General features: G+C 52.4%; 8 protein-coding genes across 9 annotated transcripts; 7 read left to right on the top strand and 1 right to left on the bottom strand.

Annotated features, from left to right (window-relative positions):
* Positions 1–1,852: 1,852 nt before the first annotated feature.
* On the bottom strand, positions 1,853–5,094 carry LDX57_004809 (uncharacterized protein; the record flags this gene model as incomplete). Its single annotated transcript, XM_046086485.1, has 6 exons — positions 1,853–2,972; positions 3,031–4,057; positions 4,112–4,394; positions 4,450–4,826; positions 4,876–4,985; positions 5,051–5,094. 6 exons carry the CDS (start codon positions 5,092–5,094, stop codon positions 1,853–1,855), a joined length of 2,961 nt encoding a protein of 986 aa, XP_045942450.1.
* Positions 5,095–6,783: 1,689 nt separating this feature from the next.
* nctA (negative cofactor 2 transcription regulator complex subunit BUR6) lies at positions 6,784–7,664 on the top strand (the record flags this gene model as incomplete). The annotated part of the gene is made up of 2 exons (XM_046086484.1): positions 6,784–7,324; positions 7,405–7,664. 2 exons carry the CDS (start codon positions 6,784–6,786, stop codon positions 7,662–7,664), a joined length of 801 nt encoding a protein of 266 aa, XP_045942449.1.
* A 540-nt stretch (positions 7,665–8,204) lies between these two features.
* LDX57_004807 (uncharacterized protein) lies at positions 8,205–11,212 on the top strand. Of its 2 annotated transcripts, XM_046086482.1 has the most exons (5): positions 8,205–8,323; positions 8,391–8,498; positions 8,553–9,229; positions 9,276–9,497; positions 9,549–11,212. In XM_046086482.1, the coding sequence occupies exons 1-5, from the start codon at positions 8,315–8,317 to the stop codon at positions 11,044–11,046; spliced, it is 2,514 nt and encodes an 837-aa protein (XP_045942447.1). In that variant the 5' UTR covers positions 8,205–8,314; the 3' UTR covers positions 11,047–11,212. The 2 variants fall into 2 exon arrangements, with proteins under 2 accessions (XP_045942447.1, XP_045942448.1); XM_046086483.1 differs by having other exon boundaries at positions 8,205–9,229.
* A 472-nt stretch (positions 11,213–11,684) lies between these two features.
* Positions 11,685–12,380, top strand: LDX57_004806 (hotdog fold domain-containing protein; the record flags this gene model as incomplete). Its single annotated transcript, XM_046086481.1, has 3 exons — positions 11,685–11,787; positions 11,856–12,096; positions 12,158–12,380. 3 exons carry the CDS (start codon positions 11,685–11,687, stop codon positions 12,378–12,380), a joined length of 567 nt encoding a protein of 188 aa, XP_045942446.1.
* A 93-nt stretch (positions 12,381–12,473) lies between these two features.
* LDX57_004805 (uncharacterized protein) lies at positions 12,474–12,881 on the top strand (the record flags this gene model as incomplete). The annotated part of the gene is made up of 1 exon (XM_046086480.1): positions 12,474–12,881. One exon carries the CDS (start codon positions 12,474–12,476, stop codon positions 12,879–12,881), a length of 408 nt encoding a protein of 135 aa, XP_045942445.1.
* Positions 12,882–13,388: 507 nt separating this feature from the next.
* LDX57_004804 (beta-ketoacyl reductase) lies at positions 13,389–14,719 on the top strand (the record flags this gene model as incomplete). Its single annotated transcript, XM_046086479.1, has 3 exons — positions 13,389–13,433; positions 13,509–13,829; positions 13,937–14,719. 3 exons carry the CDS (start codon positions 13,389–13,391, stop codon positions 14,717–14,719), a joined length of 1,149 nt encoding a protein of 382 aa, XP_045942444.1.
* A 1,648-nt stretch (positions 14,720–16,367) lies between these two features.
* LDX57_004803 (SAM-dependent methyltransferase) lies at positions 16,368–18,049 on the top strand (the record flags this gene model as incomplete). Its single annotated transcript, XM_046086478.1, has 4 exons — positions 16,368–16,634; positions 16,680–16,742; positions 16,800–17,644; positions 17,707–18,049. The coding sequence occupies 3 exons, from the start codon at positions 16,368–16,370 to the stop codon at positions 17,607–17,609; spliced, it is 1,140 nt and encodes a 379-aa protein (XP_045942443.1). The 3' UTR covers positions 17,610–17,644; positions 17,707–18,049.
* Positions 18,050–19,073: 1,024 nt separating this feature from the next.
* LDX57_004802 (putative MFS transporter) lies at positions 19,074–21,278 on the top strand. The gene is made up of 3 exons (XM_046086477.1): positions 19,074–19,669; positions 19,803–20,049; positions 20,096–21,278. The coding sequence occupies exons 1-3, from the start codon at positions 19,261–19,263 to the stop codon at positions 21,153–21,155; spliced, it is 1,716 nt and encodes a 571-aa protein (XP_045942442.1). The 5' UTR covers positions 19,074–19,260; the 3' UTR covers positions 21,156–21,278.
* The last annotated feature ends 3,061 nt before the right edge of the window (positions 21,279–24,339 follow it).

Raw genomic sequence — 24,339 nt, 5'->3', positions numbered from 1 at the left:
TGTTGCCGAAGAAGACAAATATACACTATTTAACTCATGAGAGGAAAGATGAATTGGATAATACAAAAAGACTTGCTACCCGAATGGTGTATAACAAAACATCCCTAAAATATATTGTCATCTTACATTCCTTGTTTTCCAACACGTCCGCAGCCAAAGGGCGTCAGATGTGCGTCCCTGTCATATAGAAGGCTATCCCCAGGCCCAGGTGCTGCCCTGATCGACCCACCAAAATGGAGGCCTTTGCCACGAGTCGGGCTTCGATGGAGCCGGGCCGAGCTCAAGCTCATCCCAATAATCACCCAACGAGTCTTGGATATCCTGCTGTATCGCTTCATAAGCCAGTTCCCATTTAGAACGTTGCTCCGGTTGCCTGATGTCAACTTTCCAAGACCGCATGGGTGATTTGAAATGGAGATAACCATTCCTGACAAAACAGAAGCCGTTGTCTCCGGCAGACGCGGCTGCAATCCAGACGAAGATCGCAGCCCAGTATTCTGGCCCTAGGCGTGGAAGAAGGGTTATCATGTCCCCGTGCCTTTCCAGAAATTCATTCGCAGGATGTCTGATAATTGGGTCCGGCGAAAGAAGAGCTGGCAATATACACTCTTCCACTTCATGGGGTACCTTATCTTGGTTCTTCAGCACATACAACGATTCCAAGGGCGCCTCCGGAAGCAAACGAGCCAGCGTATTCAGAACATGGTCAGGCAATGTCGGATCCGATCCTAGAGCTGGAACAAGGTCGAGCACCTTGTCACGTGCGATGTCTTGGGCCTGAAGCCGAGAGTCGATTTAGTTCACAAGGTCCTCAGGAAGTCCTTTTGACATCCAAGTATCATGGACGCCCAAATCTCATCTTTGTAATGCGATAGGCGCCTGGTAGCAAAGGATTGGCCATAGCCGGTACAGTGGTTAGTACGGGCAAAGGGTTCCAACCCTTTCATGCCCTTGAGACCGGGGGATTATGCAAGAGAATTATGGGTTCGCCGCTGTCTGATATGGCAAGGATTCGAGTCTTGACTTTGGGCTCGGATCGGGGGTCCATGATCTCTTCGTTTTCGGCGGATGGTCTTGTGGGGTGATTTGGAGTAGTGGGTTGAGGATCAAACGAGCACTCGCAAGTCGATATTTACACACTTAGCTGACTCCAGATAGACGTATTAATCCGAAGGAAACAAGACGCAAGTAATTCAAGTACCCCAGGCAAAGAACGTTACCTACCTATATATATCAAAGTGCGTACTTCTAACTAGCCCAACAAGTCGCCCTCACCTGAGCGACGATCAGTCGTTGTAGTATCCGATACGTCCACTATATATATAAATTGGGATAACTAACTTCACTGAATGTTTCGTTCTTTTTCCACAGAATAACTCTACACAGTAAAACCTTGTGCCAGTTACTTTGACATACAGGTCCTATAATAAAACCCGCTCTATATATAACACGCTAGCCCTAACTTGCCTCCAACCCATCAAACCAAAAGTCTACATCATCCATCGACAACTACAACGCAACCAAACAACAACACATCAATCAAAAATGGAAATGTAGATTGAAGATTAGATTGTCCTATCTATAATCATCATCCATTCCGCCTATCCCATCCCACATGACCAGATATCTACAGAGAACGGAAAGGGTGTATGTATGTAGTGTAGTGCAGGTATCTAGAGCCGAACCCCAGAACTCTACCACAAGGCAATCTTTTGTCCCATGCCAAAAGCATTAGCTCGAATGCAAAAGGAATATTTGCTGGAAGTTAGACCAGACATGCTTGGTTTTTCTATATGCGATTTTTGAACGCTTCAATAGGAAGAAGAAGAGATGAAGAGAAGCAAGGTTCAAATCAAGCCCACCGACTGGCTTCGCGTTCATTTTCCACACGAGCAGCACGAGCATCGTCATTCTCCTCGTCTTCGTATTTGTAGCTGAGTCGTCGACCGCCGGGAAGGCGCTCCTGGCGACTATCGCGTCTGCGGCCGGATTTGCCGCCGCCGCCTCCTCCGTCGGCCTGCATGGCTTCGCGGCGTTGCTTTTCCTTCAGCAGGCGTTCTCGGTTGCGAGCTTCGCGCTCGAGGGTGTGGGGATCTTTTTCGGGGTCGTTGGTTTTGGAGGATTTGTCTTTGGTGCGCTCGCGATCACCAGAACGGGGATCGTCGTCGCGGCTGCGCTTGACGCGGCGAGAATGGTGGCGGGACGAATATTCGCTGTCGGCGGGCGAAGCCGAGCGATCGCGACGGGATCGCTTCTTCTCGCGCTCACGATCCTTATCACGGCCCCGGCGACGATCGCGATCCCGGTCCCTTTCCCTGTCGCGGTCCCGTTCTCTTTCGCGATATCTGTCACGGTCACGGTCACGATCACGATCTCGGTCCCGTTCGCGGTCGCGGTCACGCTCGCGATCGCGGTTTCGATCTCGGTCCCGACGTCTGCTATCTTTCTCTCTCTCACGCTCTTCTTCGCGACGACTAGGACGGTCTCTTCCGCGTCTACTCGATGATTCCAGCGCGTCTGCGGCAGCCGGGGTTCTGCTCCGAGAGCCCGTACCTTTATCCTCAGGGATTAGTGAAAGGCGATCGGCGTCGCGGGCGTCACCATTGCGACTGGGGCTGCGGCTGCGGCGGTGTGACCGACGCGACCGACGATCGTTTCTCCGATCTCGAGCTCGATCGCGACGGTAGGACGACTTGCGGGACTCGACCGAAGGAGAACGGGTGCGACGGTCATCCGCCGCCTGGTCTGGGTGCCGATCCTCTCTTCTGCGTCGCTCGCGTCTCCGTTCAGAGTCTTCCGTATTTCTGTCAACACTTGCAGAGCGTTGGCGATAAGAGCGGTCATAGTGCGAAGGCGATCGTGCAGGAGAACGGGAATGGCTCCGTGGTTTCGACGGAGACCGACCTCGCGATTGAGACCTCGATCTTGGCTCAAACTGCGGCTGCGGGTCTTCCTGCGCGGTGGGCGTGGCACTGTCAGGAAAGGTCAATGTTAGACTGCCAAACTTTCCGAGATGAGGGAATGTCTTACCTCTGCGAAGCGTCGGGTCGGGGGATGGAAGATCGCCCAGGTCCTTGAAAATTCCGCTGACGCAACACGCTAGTGTTAGGAAGTCCCTGGCGCATGGCTCGAGGGGCAGCGGGTGCACCTTCCACGCCGGGATTGACTCTCGGGACTTGGTGCATGTTGGGTTGGGACATAAAGGGACCGCCAAACCCACCCCGGCCGCCTCCGTGGAAAGCTCCACGCATGTAGCCACCTCGCCCAAAGCCGGGGCCCATGTGGCCGTTCATGCCCATGGGACCGCTGGACATGTCCTGGGCGTGGGCCTCGTCGAGGCTATCGATGGTCGGTATACCACGAAGCTGGGAAGGATCCTCTTGCACTCCGGTAGCGTCCCCTGCTACGTCGCCTGGGACACTCTCGATGGCATTACCATCGGCACCGCTAGGAAGGTCGGTGGACGGGATCTGAGAGACTTCCTGCTCGCTGCCTGGAACATTCTCACCAGCACCGTCGGCATCCTTCGCATCCCCGGATGGCTGATCCGGAGACACGTCCTCGTGCGACTGAGATGCCATGTCTGCATTGAAATTAGGGGAGTTATGGTTTTGATAAGGAGGGTAGTTAGCCTGCATAGAGGAGCCGGGGAAACCGCCACGACCACGACCGCCGAAGAAGCCACGACCGCGACCTCGGAAATTACCTCTGCCAAACCCGGGGCCATGGTAGCCGGACGGAAAATCTTGGCTAGGGAACTGCTGGTGCTGCATTTGAGCATGAACTCCGTTGGGTTGAGACATATTATATCCGCCAAATCCAGGTGGGGCCCCATACTGCGAGCCCATACCATTTGCGAAAGCATTTGGATTGAATTTATCTTGGCCTCCATTCCACATATTGTTCTGCGAGCCGTCCCATCCCCCGTACATCCCTTGACCCGCGTCGAAACTCATGCCCATATTCATGCCATTGTTCATGCCATTCATGTTCATTCCGTAGCCTCCCATCATCCCCTGATTCGCGGCCATCGGGTCCATCGCCATGCCAGGCATACCTGGGGAGACTGGTTAGAGATTCTCTGTGACTGTGTGTAGAAAGAGGTACCAACCCATTTGGTTCGGGAAATTGAACATTCCACCGCCCATGAACTGCTGGGACATCGGGTTGAACCCGGCATTGTTGTTCCAAGACATGTTTGGGAAAGCTCCGGCAGCCACGTTGAACCCCATAGCGTTTGACAGCATCGGGTTCGCTGCTTGGTCCTGGGGCGTTTCTTCCTCGGCGGGTTGGACAGGGGTCTCGTCATTTCCTTCACCTTCGACGGGTTCGTCCTGTGGTGCAGCGTCAGCCTGATCTGCCGCATCGGCAGGCAAATTTTCAGGATGAGAATCCTGGTGACCCAATGTCAGTGCAAGTAATTTAATTTGAAAACAGACGTGATCCTACCTGAGCTGGAGTCTCTTCAGGAGCATCCTGTCCTGGCTCCACATCCTGGAGTTGATGTTCCGCGGTATTAGCTTCGACGGGGGCCTGATCTGGAACCGCATCATTCACAGGCAGCGATCGTGGCTGCTCCTCGGTCGCCTTCTCTTCGGGGACATTGGGGAGGGCCGGCGCGTCTTGTTGCGCGGGGGTTCCTTCCAGAGGAGTCGTGCCATTGGCGACAACCGGCGTAGCGGACTGTCGCTCCTTCTCGCGCTTCTTTTCTTCTGTGCGAAGGAAAGCCTTCAGGGTGGTGCGCAGAGCCTTGTTCGGCTTGCAGAGATCGGACGTAAGAGGTGTGTGCGCGCAGACGGGGCATGTCTCGGGAAGTGATGCTTGGCCTGTAGAGCCGTCAGACACGCACAAAATATGGAAAATGGAACTTCATACAGCTTTCACAAATGGCTTGATCACAGCAGGGCAAGCGAAAAGCATTCACGGCCAGCTTGTTACAAATCGCGCATCGTAGTTTGAACGGGATTTCATCTTGCGTGAGGGAGCTGGTTGAGAAAACAAGAATCAGTCATTCCGTCAACACACCAACAAATCACCGCCAAGTAAATACCTCGCAATCTCCATCAAGCCCGAGGGCTGGTCTGCGGCAGCCATGGAGGCGAGAGAAAAAGAGCGATAAGAGATGAGGTGCAAAGATCAGCCAGCGAGGCTCAAGACAGCGAGATGGCGGCCGGGATGGCAAAGACAGACGACATGTCTCGAGGGGCCATCAATTAAAAGGCAAGACCCATGTCCAACGGCGTCGAGAGAAGCAATAGCCTGCGAGTGAGGAGATCTTGAAGGCTTGTCGCAAGAGAAGCGATGAGGAAGTTTGGCCGAAGCAAAACCCCGGAGGCGGAACGGGTCGGAATAACGTGGCCCCGGGGGCGGGCGGCTCCCGGCGGATTTCCTCTTTATGCATCATTGACGCAGTGCCGTAGTTAACTTACTCCTGCAAGGGTGTGTCACCGTCCACTGTCCCCTGGGTAGCTCAGCGGTTGAAGGTTTGGCGACCGAAGTTTACGGCGGAGGAACCTTCGAGTAGAAGCATTCCACATGTTGGTGACTGCCTGCGGACCAATAACACCGACGAGCTAAACTCGAGACCAGAACGTGTGGCCGGACACCCTGTCGATCTCACGCGACAGGTGCTTTCCGACATGTCAGACGTCCGAGTCATCAGGGGGAGGGATGAGACGGTTGCCTACATGGTATCACGGTATTACTGGGTTGACTAGGGAGGTACGGAGTACTACTCCCCTGGATATGTCTACACCCACGAGGGGAGTATAGAGTGCAAAACTACAAACAACGCCATGCAACCCAACCCACCAAGACGCGCATCAGATTAGATCAAGTTATTTAACCCTCAGCGATGGAATGCCAAGAGGCAAGCAGGGAGAGTCGAGACGGCGATACCACAAGGTCTCAGCGCGTCGTCGGTCTCTCTGGACACATCTCGGGAGCTCATCGTATCATCATCGCGCGTCCTTGGTTGTGTTGGTACAAAGAGAAGAAAAAAAGGAAGAAAGCAACAGCCATGACCCAAGGCAGAAGTTCTCGACGAATGGTATGTCCATTTACATCATCGATCCGAAGGCAGAATGCAGACAGGGACCCAATCAACGGTCGGGATGCATGATGAAAGGATCATTCATGGGATCCTTTTGGTATGCAGTAGTCATACACTGACGGAGTACACCGGTGTAGTGAGTGTCAAGGGGAAGATGAGGAGGGGAATTCTACGAAAGAAAAGAACAAGAACAATAAAGAGTCAAAAAGTAAAATGCCAGACAGTTCACGATGAAGACTGGAATCAATCCATGGGTGGTCGTCCTCGGAGGGAGAAAGAAAAGCAAAGGAAGCAAATGAGCGGGCGCGACCGACGAGCGGCGCAGGGTTAAAAAGGGCGACGCGCTCACCTCCCAAAGGCGCTCCTTCTTCATCTTTTGGCTGCTGTGCCCACGGCCCGCCTGTCGTACGCCCACGCCTTTTGCCTACGCTCGGGCCAGTTGGACTTTATTATTTTATTATTTTTATTTATCTTCTCGATTGTCGATTCTCGAGAGCTTAATCGATCTTCAATCGACAACCCTGCATTGGCTTCCCTTTCACCGAGTACTCCATACTCGTGCATTCCTCTCGACTCAATTCTTCTGAATCAACTCCAATCTACTCCATCATCTAGTGGACACCAAGGTACCGTAACCCACGCCCCTCCCAATTCTCCATAATTTCTTCCACTAGCCACTACCGCTTTGGCACACGCGCGCATCCTCGCTGAGAAAAAAAACCCACTTAGCAATGACCGATCAAGACAATTCTTACCGACCCCAATCTCCCGATTTTTCCACCTTGCAATCCCCTCTCTCTCCTGCCGTCACTCACCCTGTCTATCCGTTGTCCAGCCCGTTGGCTCATCGCGCCTCCTACGACGCCTCGCCCTTCTTCACCCCGCAATATCAGCCTGCTCACGCCCCGCTCGCCGCGAACCATCAGCAGTACATCCCCCCGTTTACCCATCCCCATCTAGATCCGACCGACATGGCTCGTCGGTCCTCTCGCATCGCGCGCGCCGCCGAGGTCGCGCCCGGCCCCGATCCCCGGTACGTCGAGCCGCTGTCCGAGGAGGAAGCTCCTCAACCGCCGTCCCCCGTCGAATCTGTCGAACCCATCGAACCCGACGTGCCCGACGTCCCAGAAGAGCCTGAAGCCCCCGTCGAACCGGTGGCTCCGATCACCAATGTGGAAGTGAAGACAAAGTTCCCCGTCGCGCGTATTAAGCGCATTATGCAGGCGGACGAGGACGTCGGGAAGGTGGCCCAAGTGACGCCAATTGCCGTGTGTAAGTCATCCTGGCCCGTGTGCTGTCTCGCGACGCGTCTTTTTGTTTGTTAGTCGTGTATACTAATTGATCGCCTACAGCGAAAGCCCTCGAACTCTTCATGATCTCCCTCGTCACAAAAGCCGCCAAGGAAGCCAAGGATCGCAATTCGAAACGCGTCACCGCGTCGCATCTCAAACAAGCCGTGGCCAAGGACGAAGTGCTCGATTTCCTGGCCGACATCATCGCCAAGGTGCCGGATCAACCCACGGGGCGGAAGCACGAGGACGACGGCAGCGATCAGAACGAGCAACCCAAACGAAAGCGCGGCGGGCGCAAGCCGAAGGACGACAGCGATTAGGTTGGCCGGCATATTCCCCTTTCTCGTTTGTCGTTTCTCGTTTCTCTCTTCTCTTTGTGAATGATTTTGATGGGCGATCTTTTAGACCGGGATGGAGAGCGGGCGCATACTCTCTTGGCGTTGTGGTGGTGGGCACGGTTGGGCTTGCATCTCGCGATGTGAATACCTCAGTTCTTATATTTCGCTTTGCTCTTTTGATAGTTTGCTTTCTAGGGTTTGGCCTACGGGTTTCAACAGTATTTCTCTTCGATCTTGACAGAGGTCGCGTCAATTGTAGATGCTTTACGGGTTAGATGTAGACATTGGATCAGGGTCGCAATTGATCGACTAAACTAGGGGAGTAGTGTCCTGCAAACTAGTCCAGGACATGTAGAATCATACATCCTGGTATCCAACGATTGACGATGAGTGTCGATAAGCCTCGGCAGACATGGAACTGTCGGAGCACGAGCACGGGTCGCGGCCTCAGGCAGATAGGGGCACCGCCACTAGTCCCGTCTCGGCCAGGGTCACGGCGCTGCGCTAAACCCGATTCGGGTACGTGTTGCCCTTGGCCGGACTTCTGTCTTCGCTCTCCATCATCTTCTCCCCACGCCCTCGGCCATGCTTCTTTCCTCCGCGGAGTAGTATCATGCTGTGGTCACAGAAACATGGACTTTGTACGTGCACGCTTTGCTGTTCCGCTTGCATCGACGAGCAACTCTTTACCAGAACTAATGCCAGCAGTGGTCTCGTCTAATTGGCGGCTCCCGTTCGTTGTCTACTAAAAGCTTTCGGGCGACGTCTCCTACAGAACGATTGGCAGCGTTCAAACGGACGTGCAACACTCTCCAGGTGAGCAGGTCGTTTACCGGCTTTGTTTTCTGTCTCTGACCCTATCATTTCCAGCAAATATGGCGCTCCACGAACACCCCCTCCGGCGATCAGTCTGCGACAACCCATGCGCGCAACTGCGTCGAACGACTGATCTCCGTGCTCAGCGATGAATCCCGCGGTCCGGCACCCCATCCGTGCCTGGCTTATGCCTCGTCCTCCCAGATCTTCGTGACGGTCACGAAACTCGCCCTCTCTTCCTACGACGACGCCATGTTGCGGTCTGCAACCGTGTTTTTCAACACCCTCATCGACTCCGAAGTCGACGGAGTGGTCGATAACCGACTTTTCGCACGCGCCTTGGTGGACTTGGTTCGGCGCGCGGACAAGAGCTCGGAGGATGTCGAGGGACGGCTCGTCGAGCTGCTGTTCGGCGTCGCCAACAATATTCGTCTGCAGCCGGATATCCTCCCGGCCTGGTTCGCCCCGCGAGCCGACGAGGACGGCGAGCGGCAGAATTCCAGCGGGGCCGAGTTTGCCGGTGCGATGAGGAAGGATGATTTTCCGCTGTTTTATCTGCTGGTCGAGTACGTGCATCATGCCGGTCGGGCGGGGGATTTCGCTCGCACAGGACTCCTGTATCTCATCGAGACGGCTTCTCGGTCGAATGCCTTGGAGCGGTGGTTGATTGATAGTGATCTGGCCACTTTGATGGCAACGGGTCTTGGTGCGCTGTATAGTCAGCTGGGAAGGTGAGTTTCTGTATGAGATTGATAAGCGGCCGTCTAATTGGAATAGTTTGACCTTTACCGAAACACCAGAGGAGAAGGTACCGGCCATCATCGCGTTGTCAGACCACGGGAGTCAAGATACGGCCCTTCCGCCTTCGCTGGGTGTGACGATGGACTCGTTCATGTCGTATCTACTGTTCTGGCAGGATACCATTGATCATTGCAAATCCGCTGAGGTCAACGGTACCTTGCTGGACCACTTCCAGGTCTTGTTCCTCGAACAGCTTCTGTAAGCATCGTTTGACCGGTCGTCTGATCTCGACTGACATTCATCTTCCAGATACCCATCTCTGCTCGAGTCGTCGGACGTCCAAGGAGGCTCCACGGCTGCGGTCCTCACATACTTGTATCGAATTCTCGAATCGATAGACCAGGATGACCTGGTGCACCGAATCCTTCATTTCTTGCTGGCGTCTCCTACAGGCTTTGAGTCGACGCCGGTCGGAAAAGGCGTGGATATGTCCGTAAGCCGACGGAAATCACTGGACGTGTTGGCTGCCTTCTCAGAAGAGGCGGCACGGCCATCGCCATCTCTGTTCAACCTCCGAGATTTGGCCTTGCTTGGCATGCAATCCGCGAACCGCCAAACCGTACTCGCGACACTGCGTTTAATGGCAGTCGTTCTCCAACGTCATCATACCTTCGCACGATCTCTTATCCGGACCATCCCCGGTCAGCCCGCCAAGCAGCGCACGGTCGGCGCCCTCAATGCCGAACTGCAGCAATTCCTTGGCATGGCCACGTCTATCCTGGACGAACCTACGTTGGATGACTCTTTCGAGAACTACCTGAAGGACGCTACTTTAATTGTGGAATCTCACCTTTGCCTCCCGCCAGCCGAGGATGACGACCCGGAGGAGGACATTCCTTTCGAAATCAAACAAGACGACCCCATCGTGGAGGAGCTTTTGAACTGCCTCGACAATTTCTTTACCAACAGTGTCATTGTCAATCTCGCTTTGACGGAGGTCCTCATGAGTATTGCATCTTCGCATCTCCTGTCTTTGGATGGTTGGCTGCTCGTGGATCCTGCTAAATACAAATACGGCCGTGGTGACGCAGAAGCGTCCGAGCAGACAAATCTTCTCGACCAGATCCAACTGGCCTACGAGGAGCCTTCGTGGTCCAAATCGGACACGCCCACGCTGACGGCCGTGTTGAAGGGCCTTGTGCGCAAACTTCATCAATGGCGCAAGGACATACCGGACTTTGACATTCTCGTCGCCGCCCGACGGGATCTACTCCACCACGGAGACAAGCCGACCTCAACATCCGGCAGTGCTCCGCGTCATTCCCTACCCCCGGGCGATCGAGCCGTGCGAAATGCACCGCTAGAGGATCTTGGATCGCCTCGGGGCAGATCATCTCGCCCTCTGGCCCAGCACAGCGTTGGATCTTCGCCGCGACGCGCCGTGGGATCCCCACTTGGGGAGCGTTCCGTGCATTCCCAACCATCTCGAGACTCATCCGCGTCGCGTGCAACAGCCGCAGAAGAACTCCGGAAACGACTCGCGCAGCCCTTCCACCTCGACGAGCCAAACAAGACCAGCGCGCCCGAGCCAGAGCAGAGCCCGGAGGACCAGAAACCACAGACAGACGGAGAGGACCACGACCATGACGAGAGCGCCATCGCCGACGAAGAGCCCCAGATATCCACCCTAGGACATGTCCTCACCAACGTGGTGATCCTGTACGAATTTCTCCTGGAGGTCTCGGCCATGGTGCAAGCGCGGGGCACGCTGTTCGACGAGGCAGGTTTCCCGGACTTGGTTTACTAGATTAGACTGGTGGATTGGTTCGGCTGTATTTATCACTGACGTAGGCGGGTCCCTGCGCATGGAATACTCGGGATCGGGCATGTATGTATGTTTATTTCGTTGTTAGATTGTTTCTAATGTAGATATACTTGTATCTTGTCAATGTTATGGGACTGAGCTTTTCCGCTATCGCTGTACATTCAACACCACGACAACTCTGGAGCGGACTGTAGAGGGACTGCTGATTATGAGGGAGGCCAAGAGAACTGGCGGCTTAGGGATGTCTATCTCTACCGGATATTGATAGAGTTGCTTCCAGTGGTAGGTTATCTCGCTTGTGCAACGAGAGCAAGCGATTTGCAATAACCCTATATACGTACTAGATATTTCCAGTTGAGACTGCAACTGAGACTCAACCAGGAGCTGTTCGGCGTCTTCTGGGTGTCGGGTACGCCCCTACAGGCGTCTGGGAACAGTTAACCAACACTAACTAGTTAGGAGGGAAGGCTTCGTAAGCCGAACATGGTTCAGGGCAGGGTTGTTTCTTTGTTCTTTTTGCCTCTCCTGTTATAACTCCGAATCCCCTTTTCTTTTCTCAAATGTTTTCCCTGTGCTACAGTTCAAAGTAGAGTTCTTTTCAGCCTACTTGAGCATACATCATGGTTACTTCTCCAACGAGTCTCTCTCAAGCCTTGGACTTCCAGCCGTCCAGTGGCCCCTCAATTACAGTTCAGCTTCCCTCAGAAATTGGGATTGGAAATGGTATTGAACGCACATTCTGTCTTCTCCAGCTTTATAATTACATATGACTGACCCCAGCTGTCTGACAGTCACAATTGGAGGCTACATCGCCTGTTTAATGGCCAAATATGCCTTGCACTATGCTCGCCACCATCCCAAACTGCAGGATCAGATTGATCTTCGCTCCGCGGTCGTGCAATTCTATTGTCCGGTATTCCCCACCAAGCCGATGACAATGACTCTCCGAGAGGTGAGTATCGGCAAGGGATGGTCCACTCTCCGCGTGGAGTCATTCCAGGGCAATAAACTCACGACTTCGGGAGATCTGGTGTGAGTAGAAATCTGCGCACCTATCTTCTTCCAGAGAGAATCCTAAACATGCATGGGACAGAATCACCAACTTCTCAACCCAAGGCGTAACACTCCAAACAGGCTGGCGGCCCTCGCCTGCGCCCAACCCCATCGACCTCACGAAACTCGAAACAGACAGTCACCCGGACTGGATCTCCTATCACTGCGCCTTCTACCCGGATGGGTTCCGACGAGGCCATTCCTACGCCAAGGCGTTCATTCCGAGGACCCCGCGCAGCGAAAACAGCTTCGTCGAGCAGTGAATTGAACCGGGCTGGGACTGCCATCCGCAGGGGTCTCTGGTTCGGAAAGGAACCGGAGCCGGTACAGATACCTACGCACGCTGGACTACCGAGATGATTCAATTCATCGTGGAAATGTCACTTCCTGTGCAGGAGGACCTATTCCCGGACATAGACGGCAAACCGTCCACGGGAAGCATGGCAGCGACTCTCCAGTTTGCCGAGCAGCAGCAGAAGGCCCGCGAGGAAGGTCGAGAAGATTGGCGAGAGCTGGATGATGACGGCTCGAAGATGCTCAAGGCTCGAATGGTTAATGTCTCGTTGACGTTGTCGACGGAGATCAAGCAGCGGCTGCCTGCGGAGGGCGTTCGCTGGCTCTATCTACGAAACGAATGTAAGCGGATTCTGAATGGACGGATGGATATGGAGGTGTTGCTATTCGATGAGAAGATGAATTTGATTGCGATCAGTCATCAGACCGCGGTTCTGATTCCTCCGGCTCAGAAGATTCAGAAGTTGTGAACCTACTGTTGGGCTCTTGGTATAGTGACATTACCTAAATCCTCAATTTCCAACAATATAGCATGTAGATACAGAACCACCTGAAGGGAGAGAGCCACGCGGGGTTTGACAGTTTTCCACCTAGAGGAATGGGGCCATTGCATCGTCTCACTGCTTCTTGCATCTCATCCTGGTGGTAGGCTGGCAGCACTATCTGGAACTATGTATGTACGGTGCAAGGGATAGATAGATATGAGTTGTACATGATCCCCTGTCTTCGATACGTTGAAGCCCATGGTACTGGAACGCCCGTGGGAGATCCAACCCCGGCCAAAGCACTCGGGTCAGCATTTGGACAGGCTAGGGCTGTGGACGACCCGCTGTGGGTTGGATCAGTAAAGAGCAATATTTGGACATTTGGAAGGTGCCAGTGGTATAGCTGGTGTTATTTACCCCGTCCAGCCATTCCATGTTTATGATCTTGGTGAGGTTGAAGCAGTCTTTCGAAAGGTGCAGACGGGCGAGAGTATGGGCCAGTTTGTGCTTGCAGTGACTTCTGAATCACGGGTCCAGGTATGATATTTCGTCCCGCTGGTTGTCTCGATAGCATGAATAGTTCGACACCTGATACTGATTCTCCAATTCTAGGTCACGCGTAATACGCGTCCCAGCTTCTACATGGACCCCAATTCAACATTCGTACTAGCCGGTGGTCTTGGAGGCATCGGACGTGCCGCGGCGCCATGGATGGCTGAGCGCGGCGCAAAGAACCCCGTCTTGCTTTCACGATACGGGCCTCGGGCGGAGGCTGCCATTGACTTGGTTGATGAGCTACGAGCGAAGGTCTTTCGCGTAGAGACGCCAGCCTGGGACGTGACGAACCTGGAGACAATGAAGGAGGTTCTTGGCCGGCTCTCGTCAGAGATGCCACCCATCAAGGGGGTAATCCAAATGTCTATTGTGGCCAGAGTAGGTGAAACCATCCCAGCATGCCTGTCTCGAATTCTGCGTGTCTTTCTGCCCCTATCTAAGGAAGTCACCATTGTCCATGCTATATCTAAGCCATCCCATCCTAGGACCGCCTCTTCTCCGAAAGCCCTACCCCGACTGGAAAGACGCCGTCGACTGCAAGTCCCCTCGGATCATGGAAACCCCACACGGTCCTCCCTCGCAGAATGGACTTCTTGGTCCTCCTCTCCTCAGCATCCGGTCTTGCCGGAATAAAAAGCCAAACGAACTACGACGCAGGGAACACCTACGAAGACGCACTTGCCCGGTACCGCGTCAACCAAGGCGAAATGGCCACTCTGCTGGATCTCGGCGCGATGGTTGATGACGGGATCCTAGCCGAAGATCCGAGCTTGTTGCGTCGCGTTCTCGCATACAGCACTCTCAAACTCATCACGCGGGCCAAGTTCTACGGCATCCTGGATTATTGTTGTGATCCGGCTAGAGAGGTGGAGGGTCCGCGTGAGGCGCAGATTGCGCTGAACTTGGGAACGGGCGGTGGTTATGGGCTGGCGAGTATTGATTATCAAAGACAGCCTATGTTGCAGCAGCTGATGCTGGCTAGGAATAGGCATCAGGTCGGGACCGGTGCTGGTGTGGGTTCTGGAGGTACTCAGCATGCTGTCAGTGATCGAGAACGGATAATGGCGTCAGCATCTCTGTCGTCGGTTGAACGTGATCGATCACTGTCAGTGCTGGGGGTGGACTCGCTTCTGGGCATTGAGTTGCGAAATTGGACTGTCAAGAAGCTTCAGGTCGATCTCGCTGTCTTTGGGACTCAGGGCGCGGCTACACTGCAGATGTTGAGGTTCTTGGTTGCGCAGCGTTGTACTAAAGGGGAAGAGAGATAGCTAGGATTTCGCGCAGGTCCCAGTCATGGAGGGGATTGTTGATAAACGCAGAGAGACTGGGCTGTTCCACAAGACAAACTCCGTCGATAAAACAAGAAGATGCTCGCCCAAGAAAAGCACTATGTATACGAGTCCAACAGGTGCCAAGTTGAGACATGGATGCAGAATAAATCGTCGGAAGACAATACATATTTTCGCGATTGAAGATGATGAATTTAGTCAAACTATGAAAGCGACAGTTGTGAGCCAACCAAAGAAGACTCTGCAAAGTTCATGTCTTTCTCTTCTGCCACATTTGTCTAGACCAAAACGAATATAGTTTGTGGACCTCATCCTCATTCCCATACTCCTGGCCGACGCATACTGCCACTACCGCATCTAGACTAGCGCCGCATCCGGAAAACATCGGAGTTGTCAGGGCGTCTCGGAGCGGATAGGAACTACCTGTTTAGGACTAGCGCGAGATGTCTTATCAGGGTTTACTCTACCTAAATCCTTACAGTACTCTTTGGTTGGAAGCTTGTCGCTTCCCTCTTCTTACTATTCGTTCTTCGCTGCTTGCCTAATTTTGCATGTATGGTCGAAAGATTCGTCCTTTGAGAGATGTCGTATGCGATAGAAAGGAGCTCAAAGCAATCGTACCGAGCTCATTGATGGCGACCATTACGAGCCAGGGTCCTGAATATAGTTTGGGCAGATCTCAGCGGTTGGGTTCAAGAAAATGTAGTTTCTATCTTCATACGACGTTTATGCTTGGCAGTCGAGGTCGGTTTATATTGCCTGGAAGCTCATAAAATGTGATCAAAGTTGGGCAATATCTAGTGTAGCTAAGAGGCCAATGGCAGTTCGAAAAGCAAACTTGAAGCCCATTCAGAGTAGCTAAAAAGACAAGTGGAACAGCCCGCAAGCATAATCAATTGCCTTCAATCTACATTCTGCAAAAGATGTGTTCTATATGAATAGGTCTTCTTCTAATATTATTACATAGATTCTGTCATTGGTCTACAAATACTCGACATCCGCTTCCCGCTGACGGGCTTGATGTTAGGGTTAATCTAGCCGACGCTATGCACCTTGCACGACCAATGCAGCAGAGACTAGAAGACTAAATATTCGCAATCTAGCCGTCCTGCAGTTAAGAGGGGAATCTTAAGCGGCGATCCACCGGATCGACGCACCCATATGCTCAATTGGTTTCATCGTCCTGTGTAGCTGTTCCGATTCGGTGTAGTTTGGCTTAGTATTTTCAATTCCGCCAGTGAGACCTAAAGCATGCAGCGCGTTCTTGAATCTACTTAGTCTGTTACAATCTCTAGTTCTGGCATATCATGGGCTGCACTATACTTCTAGCCTGACCGGACTGATTAGATAAATAGTAATCATACCCCTCCATGCAATTTCTGGCGGGATTATAATATAGCCACAAGGACAAGCTGCTCGACTGCACAATCCGCGCCAGAAAGGCGAAAAGAAAGAAAGGCCCAAGGCTGGGCGCTAGTCCCGGAGTGGGGGGTCCTGTGATCAGCGCCGATTCTCTCTTTGTTTCGCTTGGACTTCCAATTCTCTTGCTTCGTCTCCCCCTCCTCCGGTCCATCTTTCCATCCTCTCTCGCTCCCTGAACGGGTGTTTGGTCTCCTGCGTGATCAACATGGATCTCGGCCGAGTTCTTGGATCTGCCACTAAGCGAGTGCTCGATGGCACTCAATCTACCCTGCTCTGGGGTGCCCAGATTGTGCCTGTATACATGGCCAGGAAACTGGTGCTCTCTTTCTTGAAGGGCATTACGAATGGGCATTTGGTGATCCGCTCAGACGGCACAGAGTGGACATTTGGGTCCATCGAAACCGGCCCAAGTGCCTGGATCACCGTCCACGATGCAAAGTTCTGGTATCGCATTCTAATATCTGCAGATATTGTAACATTCTCACCTATCCCTCTTAACTTTGACTGATTGAAATAGGGATTCGCAGACTCGTTCATGCTCAAGGAAATTACCACACCCGATTTGAAGGCGGCATTCCAGGTCCTCCTCCTCCACTCTTCAGAGCACACAGACAGTCCTAAGAGCTGACCATGTCAGATATTCATCCTGAACCGCACCAATCTCTCCAACTTCACCACTCCCACGTCCACCATCTTTGCCGCTCTCTCGAGCCTCCTCTTCCGCACCACCGACACCAACACTGTCAACCGCGCCGCGCTCAATATGGCCGCCCACTATGATCTCTCCAACGATATGTTCGCCGCCTTCCTGTCCCCAGACATGACCTACTCCAGCCCGATCTATCTCCCACGGTCCCACCCCGACTACGACAACGACACCCTCGAGCAAGCCCAGTATCGCAAGCTCGACCGCATAATCCAGGCCCTCCACCTCCAGCCTACAGACCATCTACTCGAATTCGGAAGCGGATGGGGAAGCATGGCGATTCGCGCCGCGAGTACTACCGGCTGTCGCGTGACGAGTATCACGCTCTCTGTGCGACAGAAAGAGGAAGCAGATCGTCGAATCGAGGAAATAGGATTGAATAACAAGATCACCGTCCTCTTGTGCGATTACCGAAGTCTGCCGGTACCGGAGGTCCCGTACGACAAGTTTGTCGCGATCGAGATGTTCGAAGCGAATCTGAACGAGGATTTAGAGGTGATTTGGGGGGTGGTTGATCGAATGCTGAAGAAAGAGGGAGGCATTGCTTGTGTGCAGACGGTCTTGATGCCTGAATTGGTATGTTTCTGGCTTGAGGCTCTAGAACTGTCTGTGGTGATTATTATGCTGATGATAACAAATAGCGGTATAGGAATCAGTTTCCTCAGGGTGAGGGGTATGTATCGCCTATACCTGTCCCTCCTTCCCTCTGTCCTTGAGTTCGTTAGACAGCTGTATTGCTAACATGCATATTAATCTCCAGATTTATACCCCGTTACGTACGAGACCCCCCGTTCTCTCCCTCTGCATTCTCCTACTAGAACTTGGCTAACCGAAACAGATCTTCCCAGGCGGCCACAACCCCAGCCTGACCCGGTTCCTCGAAGCCGTCAACAACGGCACAAAGCACACGCTGAGCCTGGAGTCTCTGCACGAATACGACGCGCACTACGCCCGGGCTCTGGCCGAATATCGACAAAATTTCATAGACAATTACGAAACGCTGATCGCGCCGGCGCTGCGAAGAGAACATTCCCTCTCCGACGAGGAAATAGAGTTGTTCCGGTTGAAGTATATTTATTATTTTACGTATACGGAGGTAGGGTTTAGTGAGAAGGTGTTGCATGTGACGCAGGTAGTGTTTGCGAGGGAGGGGACGAGGCAGATGTTGGAGGATGTTTAGGGTTGAGGTATGGGTATGGGGAAAGGGGGTTGCTGGAAGTACACTTACACTGTAGGAATTTATTGCATCTCGCTCAGTTCAATATATTTATTCTATTATTCATGCGTCATGCACTATCCGTACGCTCTCGAAACTACTTCGTAGCAGTATGTCAGGTATATCCTTATTAGAATTCGGGTAGATGCCTTGTCTCCTGCCCTAGTTCTCATGCAGTTATCCAATTTAGTAAGAACTAGGTGGATTTTAGTGATGTGGTCTATTCGTAGGTGCGCTCGCCATAGTGCCGATTAAACAATGCCCCGAAGTTGGGATATTTTGTAGCAGGATGCACCTCTTAGTACCAAGTTAGCTGCTGGTGTTTTACCAAACCTCCTCTCTCCTATACTGTACTAGAAGTCTGAAAGATGCCGCTTTTATCCGCTCCCTAATCTATTCGACCTGTTCAAATTACTTAATCGCACAGTTTCAAGCGCACGGCAAATCCTGTCCGGATGAGGGAGTGTGTTGACTGCCGTATACTTCCGGAAAGGGGTTGATGCAAGCCTTCAGGGATTGATTGCACCCCTATTGGCCCCTCTCAGGGGTTCAAGCCGTGATTGGCCGAGTGTGCCCTGGGTGGGGCGCGGCATTCGAGAACTTTTCTTTTTTTCTTTTTCTCTTCTGGGTTCTCCCCGTTCTGTCAGGACATCTTGACAGCCGCATCTGTTGGACTTTGCTCATAGTCCGGAGATCGTATCTCGACTTGACCAACGGAACCGTCTCTGCTCTGTCCACGACTCTCCTATCAATTCAGCCCCATACAGTCAGCCTCATCCAACCCTTACAGACTGTCATAGGCCACCGAGCGACGCGGCCCCTATACTAAAGATAGCGGAGCGTGTGGGGAAAAGCAATAGCACTGCAATCTCATGCCATCAAACCGATCCAATCACCCGCCCGCGTTAATTCTTTTTTCCCTCTGGATCATCGCGACGGACTTCTTTCCTTAACACCGCCTTCTCTTCCTTTTCCCTTCTTCTCCCCCCGCCCCTTTTATGCTCGTTCCTTCAACTCGCTCATGTAACTCCGTATTGGGTCTTCATATATTCATAACTGATGATTGTTAATTTATAAATATATCTTGACCTATATACTTGGCTTGCTCTCCCCGTTTTCCCCGCTGGGGAACCAAAACGACCAGAAAACTACCTTGGATGACCACCGATCTGAACCATGTCCTTAGAACACCGTGGTCGTGACAGCGAAGATGTCCCCTTTCTCGACGACAATGCCACCTCGACTCCCCATCGCGCCGATTTCGATGTCGAATCCGACTCTGACAGCACTGAGTTCGACAAAACCCCTCGCGATGAGCCCAACGCGATCGACCCGAACCTGCGCATGCGCCTGATGGTCACCCTCTTCACCATGATCCTGGCTGTGGAAGTCGGCCTGGTGATGGCCCACGGTCCTGTCACTCGCATCTACGAATCTATCGTTTGTCGCGAATACTATGCACAATACGACCCCACACAGATCCCGTCCAACGGCCAAGTGGACGAGGAGCTGTGCAAGGTGAAGGACGTGCAGTCCGAACTGGCCGCCGTGAAGGGATATATGGAGTTTTTCGACGGGATTCTGAGTATGTTCGATCCGCTGCCGACACCGTTCACGACCAAGATTGTGTATCTGAATCGGCTGCGTTCCCTTCCTTGGACGAATCCCGTCGTGGAGTGATTCCAGTGGGTGTTGGACTGTTGTTTACCCTGTTTTAGGTATCTTTTTGGCAATCCCGTACGGTCTGCTGGCGGATCGACGCGGTCGTAAACCGACCCTCTGTCTCAGCATTCCCGGGTTTCTGCTCAACTGCGTGATCCAGTTCGTTGTCATGTGGTACTCCGATATCTTTCCGCTGCGCACGGTCTGGCTATCTTGTCTCACCTGGCTGTTCGGAGGAGGCCCGGTCGTTGCGTTTGCGATTATCTGGACGATGATGTCAGACGTGACGACCGAAGACGAGAGGTGAGTTTCTCCCTGCCCTCTGTACCAATCACATCTAACTGGTAAGGGCGGCCATGTTCTTCAAATTCGGCGTCGCCAGCATGGGTGCCGACTTCGCGTCCAACGCCGCCAGTTCCTGGCTCATGGCCATGGACCCCTGGCTGCCATTGGTCCTCGGCTGGGGCGTCACCATCATCGGCGTCTTCTGCGCGCTCTCCTTGCCGGAAACAATGCACGCTCGACCGTCGAATCGAGACTCCGCCAGCGTCGAGCTCTCGCGACTCTCAACCGGCGACGTCAAGCGCTCGCTCAGCAAGGAACACGACCGTCCGGAGATCATCATCACCGACGAAGACGACAACGACGTCTCGGACCCTCTCTTCGCCTCCCCTACCTCCACAACCACCACCAGTACCACGGCCAGCGTGCAGAAACCACCCCTTACCACACGCATTCGCATCTACATCCGCAACTACATCGCGCCCTACATGTTTATCTTCCGCTACCGCCAAACCATGCTCCTACTAAGCACCTTCCTCGTCTACCGGCTCAGCCGTGGCTCCTCATGGTTCCTAATCCAATACATCTCCACACGATACAACTGGACGATCTCGCAATCCAACTTCCTCATCGCCTTCAAACCCGCCCTCACGATCCCCCTCTTCCTAATCATCCTCCCCGCCATCTCCCGCCACCTCCTCTCGCACCTCCCGCAGATCAAAAAAGACCTAACCCTCGCGCGCCTCAGCATTATCTGTCTCGCTGTCGGAACCCTCGGAATCGGCCTCTCGCCCTCCATCGCCGTGTTGATCCCCAGTCTCCTCGTACAGACCTGCGGATCCGCATTCGTGTATCTCGCGCGGTCGTTAATCACGACGCTCGTGCGACGGGAAGAAACGGCGCGCCTCTTCACAATAATCGAGGTGCTGCAGTCGGTCGGGAATATCGTGGCTAGTTTGTTGATTACGGGCGTGTTTCAGATCGGGCTGCAGCTGGGGGGCATGTGGATTGGGTTGGCGTGGATGATGACTAGTGTGGCGTTTATGGGGGTTGGGGTGGCGATTTGGATGTTTCGGTTGCCCGGGGAGAGGAAGGATGATGAGGAGGGGGTGGGGAGGGAAGTATGAGGCAGAGTTCTTGTTTAGTTTGAATAGTTGGGGTTTGGGGTGTTGTATATATCATCTTTTTCTTCTTTTGGGGGTTGTAAGTATCGGAGTTTAGGTTGGGTAGCTAGATTGTTAATATTAGACTGTGTAGTATAGTATATTTATAGGTTGTATAGAAAGGAAAGTAGTCTATTAGAGCTACAGTTCGTGACTGACCCATCGATTGACTCTGCATAACCGGAGATACCGAGGCATAGTGTACATGATACATGCTTACCCTACCCCCGAAATCAACCAAAACCATCATATCCTTCCATCTCCAAGCCCCTAACCTGACTTTCCATATAACAATGTAGCCAATACCCCCACCATAACAGCGAACCCTCCTAATCCGCATAACTTAACATGAAGCCTCTCAAGCGGCCCGATGTTCGAGACCCAGATCTCTCCAGAGGGGGACGCCGCGAATGTAGACACGGAGGCAGACGAGGACGGGACAGAGGAAGCGGAACTCCATCGCTTTCTCTTCTTCTCTTCCTCGCGTCTTTCCCGGGGGATTGCATACGGACAGTCATGGTCATCCGAATGAGGCTCGAGATCGAGGAGGTTGTTATCAAACATGTCGTCACTAAGCTCGGCGTCGGGGTCAGGGAGTTGAATAGTACTAGTCATATCCGGGGATAGTTGACCGTGGTTTATATCGTGTTCTTGATTCAGGCCGCGCGAAGATGAGAATGAAGGAAGTGAAAGCCAACTGATCATGAAAAGAACTATGGAGATCACAATGATAACAATAGTGGTGGTTTTGGTGGAGAAGTAAGAGGATCTGGGTCGGGTTCGGTTGGTATTGAGTGTTCGAGTTGAGGGGATATATTTCGTCAGAGAGGACATTGTGATTTAATTTCTTTGCTTGTTGAAGGTAGTGGTGGTATTTGGATTTGGGATGGAGGTTATAATTTATTTCGTTGACTGCTGGATGTAGATTCCAGATGGCCTGAGGGTTTCTACGTTTTTATATACAGTACTGTGTCTTCGGCTGGATAGATTTGGATGTATGACTGGGTTAAGTTTGGTAAGGACAGATTGCAGACACCTGTTTAACTTCTTGTCATTTATCTGGTCACTTCTACAAACTTGGGTTACGATTGATCTACTGTCTAGAATCCGTAGATGATGTTTCCATGACTGAAAGTAGATCTGGGTGTGGCTCGTGACTCATGTTCCCATCAGGACAAGTATACATGTTCACAAGAACCAACCATGAATGACAACAACCTGCCAAATTATCACCCACAAGCAAAGGTAAAATCCTATGTAACCTTCGCTGGAACTAGCGAAAAGTACGGTCTATGGCCCTCCTCTATCCACTCCGGGTGATCCTTACATCTTCCAAACTCGGCACCTAACCCTGCAAGGCCGTCAACACAAACACGTTCTCCAACAACAGACACATCTCGACAGTCCGATGGTAGTTCCTCACACCCGGCCCACCCAGTCAACTCGTAAAGCGAAGTCCTTCCTCGCTGTATTGTTGGGCCGCCAGGTCTTGTGCTCTGTGTGGTTTTCATCACGTATGACCGTCCAGTCTGGAGCTGGCGAGATCGGAGCAGTGGTAGAGAAACCAAACAAAGAACTATATACGATATACGTGGATATATCGACTGCCAGTTCTGCGACTGCTAAAAAAAAGGCGGTGGGTTTAAAAGTGAGGAAAAGCTAATATTCCATTCAATGCCAGGCTGCGCCTCGATAACAAATCTTCTAGTGCTTACTATCTACGTCTGTGCTATCCAGGTTCCCCGGTCGTTGTCGATTCTTTGTCTCCTTAGCGAACCCCTCCTCTCCAGACCCTCTCGACTCGACCTATTTAACATCTGTCACTAACACCGGCCTCCGACACTCTTCTATAGGCATGCACTGCCCATGATCCAGCGCCGAGGGTACAGACACATACTCATGAAAGACCTAGTTTCGCCGCTGAGCGCTCCGGAAGCAATCGAGATCCGTACATATCCAGCACAAACACCGATAGGAGCTTTGCCAATAATGAAACTAACTATTAACCACGGCAGGCTCAGAGTCCCACTCCAAGCGATAGTCTTCCTATACAAGCCTTTGATGGGAGCCGCCGCGTGCTCAGTGCGCCTCTTTGTACAACCGCATCGCATTATAGTTAGTGGTGCTTTCGTAGATGTCAACGTCGATTGTCTCTCTGTTCCTAGTAAACTGCGCCTTCTTCCGAGGGATTTTTTTTTATTTCCTTTGCGAGCGTAGGCTCAGGAGAGGCTACCAGGCTTCCAGCACTTCTTGAGCAACATGGAAGAAGCGTTAAACGTGGAAGTGCCTCCATATCAGAGCATTCGATAGTTATAAACCGTTTCTTCTTTCCAAAAATGAGACCCAGCCCCGGATTCATTTAGTGTGAGATAAAGGATCGATTTAGTTACCCCTATGCATTAAAAAGCAAACAATATATCCAAACCATATATCGTCGAATTTGAGCCAGGACGATAAGACAAAATGCGAATATGCAAATCAACGTTCAACTAGTTCAATCACCGGCGCTCCACCTACCATAGCTATGCCCCCTTTAGCTTATTCCATCATTCTTGTCCATGTCGTGAAGAGCCATGTACCGCAATTCGGGTTGAATCTGGGCGCTGTTTGTGCTCTTATCACGAGCATCTCGGTTGGGGGAGGCAGACAATGCTGGGAAACAAAAGAACATATCGTCAACCCAGGAAAGGTCTGTGTACCTGCCGTAATCGAACATAAGTCAGAAGAACGAAGAGAAATGATATCTTTCTACGCGACTCTACTCTTACTCTACCTCTGCGGGTTCTCAAAAGCATGGGGACTCGTAAAAGTCATTCAAGGAATTGAGGAAACGACTAGACCTCTCAAGAGCTCTTGTGCATCACTTTGTTGAGGAGGAAACCGAGCTTACCTGTCATTTATAGTGATAAGGGTGACTAGAAGATAGGAAAGTAACTGGAGTGATTAGGGCTGTCCGACCGATGATGTAATTACTGATGCCTCAGGCCGCTACTTCGGCAGCTCCCAGAACAGCTAGCGCCAGGTGTCGGCCGGGCATGTGAAAGGCCTCCAGAATCCTCGTCCGTTGAGACTTTTGCATCTCCGATAAGCAGTCCCATTCCAAATCCACCCATCGTCTGACAGCCTGTGCTCGTCCTACTCGATCGCA

The sequence above is a fragment of the Aspergillus melleus genome (genome assembly GCF_016097325.1).
Source record: "Aspergillus melleus strain CBS 546.65 chromosome Unknown contig2, whole genome shotgun sequence".
NCBI lineage: Eukaryota > Fungi > Ascomycota > Eurotiomycetes > Eurotiales > Aspergillaceae > Aspergillus > Aspergillus melleus.
Note: the sequence above shows the minus strand (reverse complement) of the source record. Positions and strands in the feature narration are given on the sequence as shown.

Excerpts from the sequence above, each read along its gene's own strand:
- LDX57_004802 (XM_046086477.1), top strand. The coding sequence starts at position 19,261 with ATGTCCTTAGAACACCGTGGTCGTGACAGCGAAGATGTCCCCTTTCTC. Across the intron at positions 19,670-19,802 it reads GTTTTTCGACGGGATTCTGA|GTATCTTTTTGGCAATCCCG; the intron begins GTATGTTCGATC and ends ACCCTGTTTTAG. Across the intron at positions 20,050-20,095 it reads GTGACGACCGAAGACGAGAG|GGCGGCCATGTTCTTCAAAT; the intron begins GTGAGTTTCTCC and ends CTAACTGGTAAG.
- LDX57_004807 (XM_046086482.1), top strand. Across the intron at positions 8,499-8,552 it reads GGACGTGCAACACTCTCCAG|CAAATATGGCGCTCCACGAA; the intron begins GTGAGCAGGTCG and ends TATCATTTCCAG. Across the intron at positions 9,230-9,275 it reads CTGTATAGTCAGCTGGGAAG|TTTGACCTTTACCGAAACAC; the intron begins GTGAGTTTCTGT and ends TAATTGGAATAG.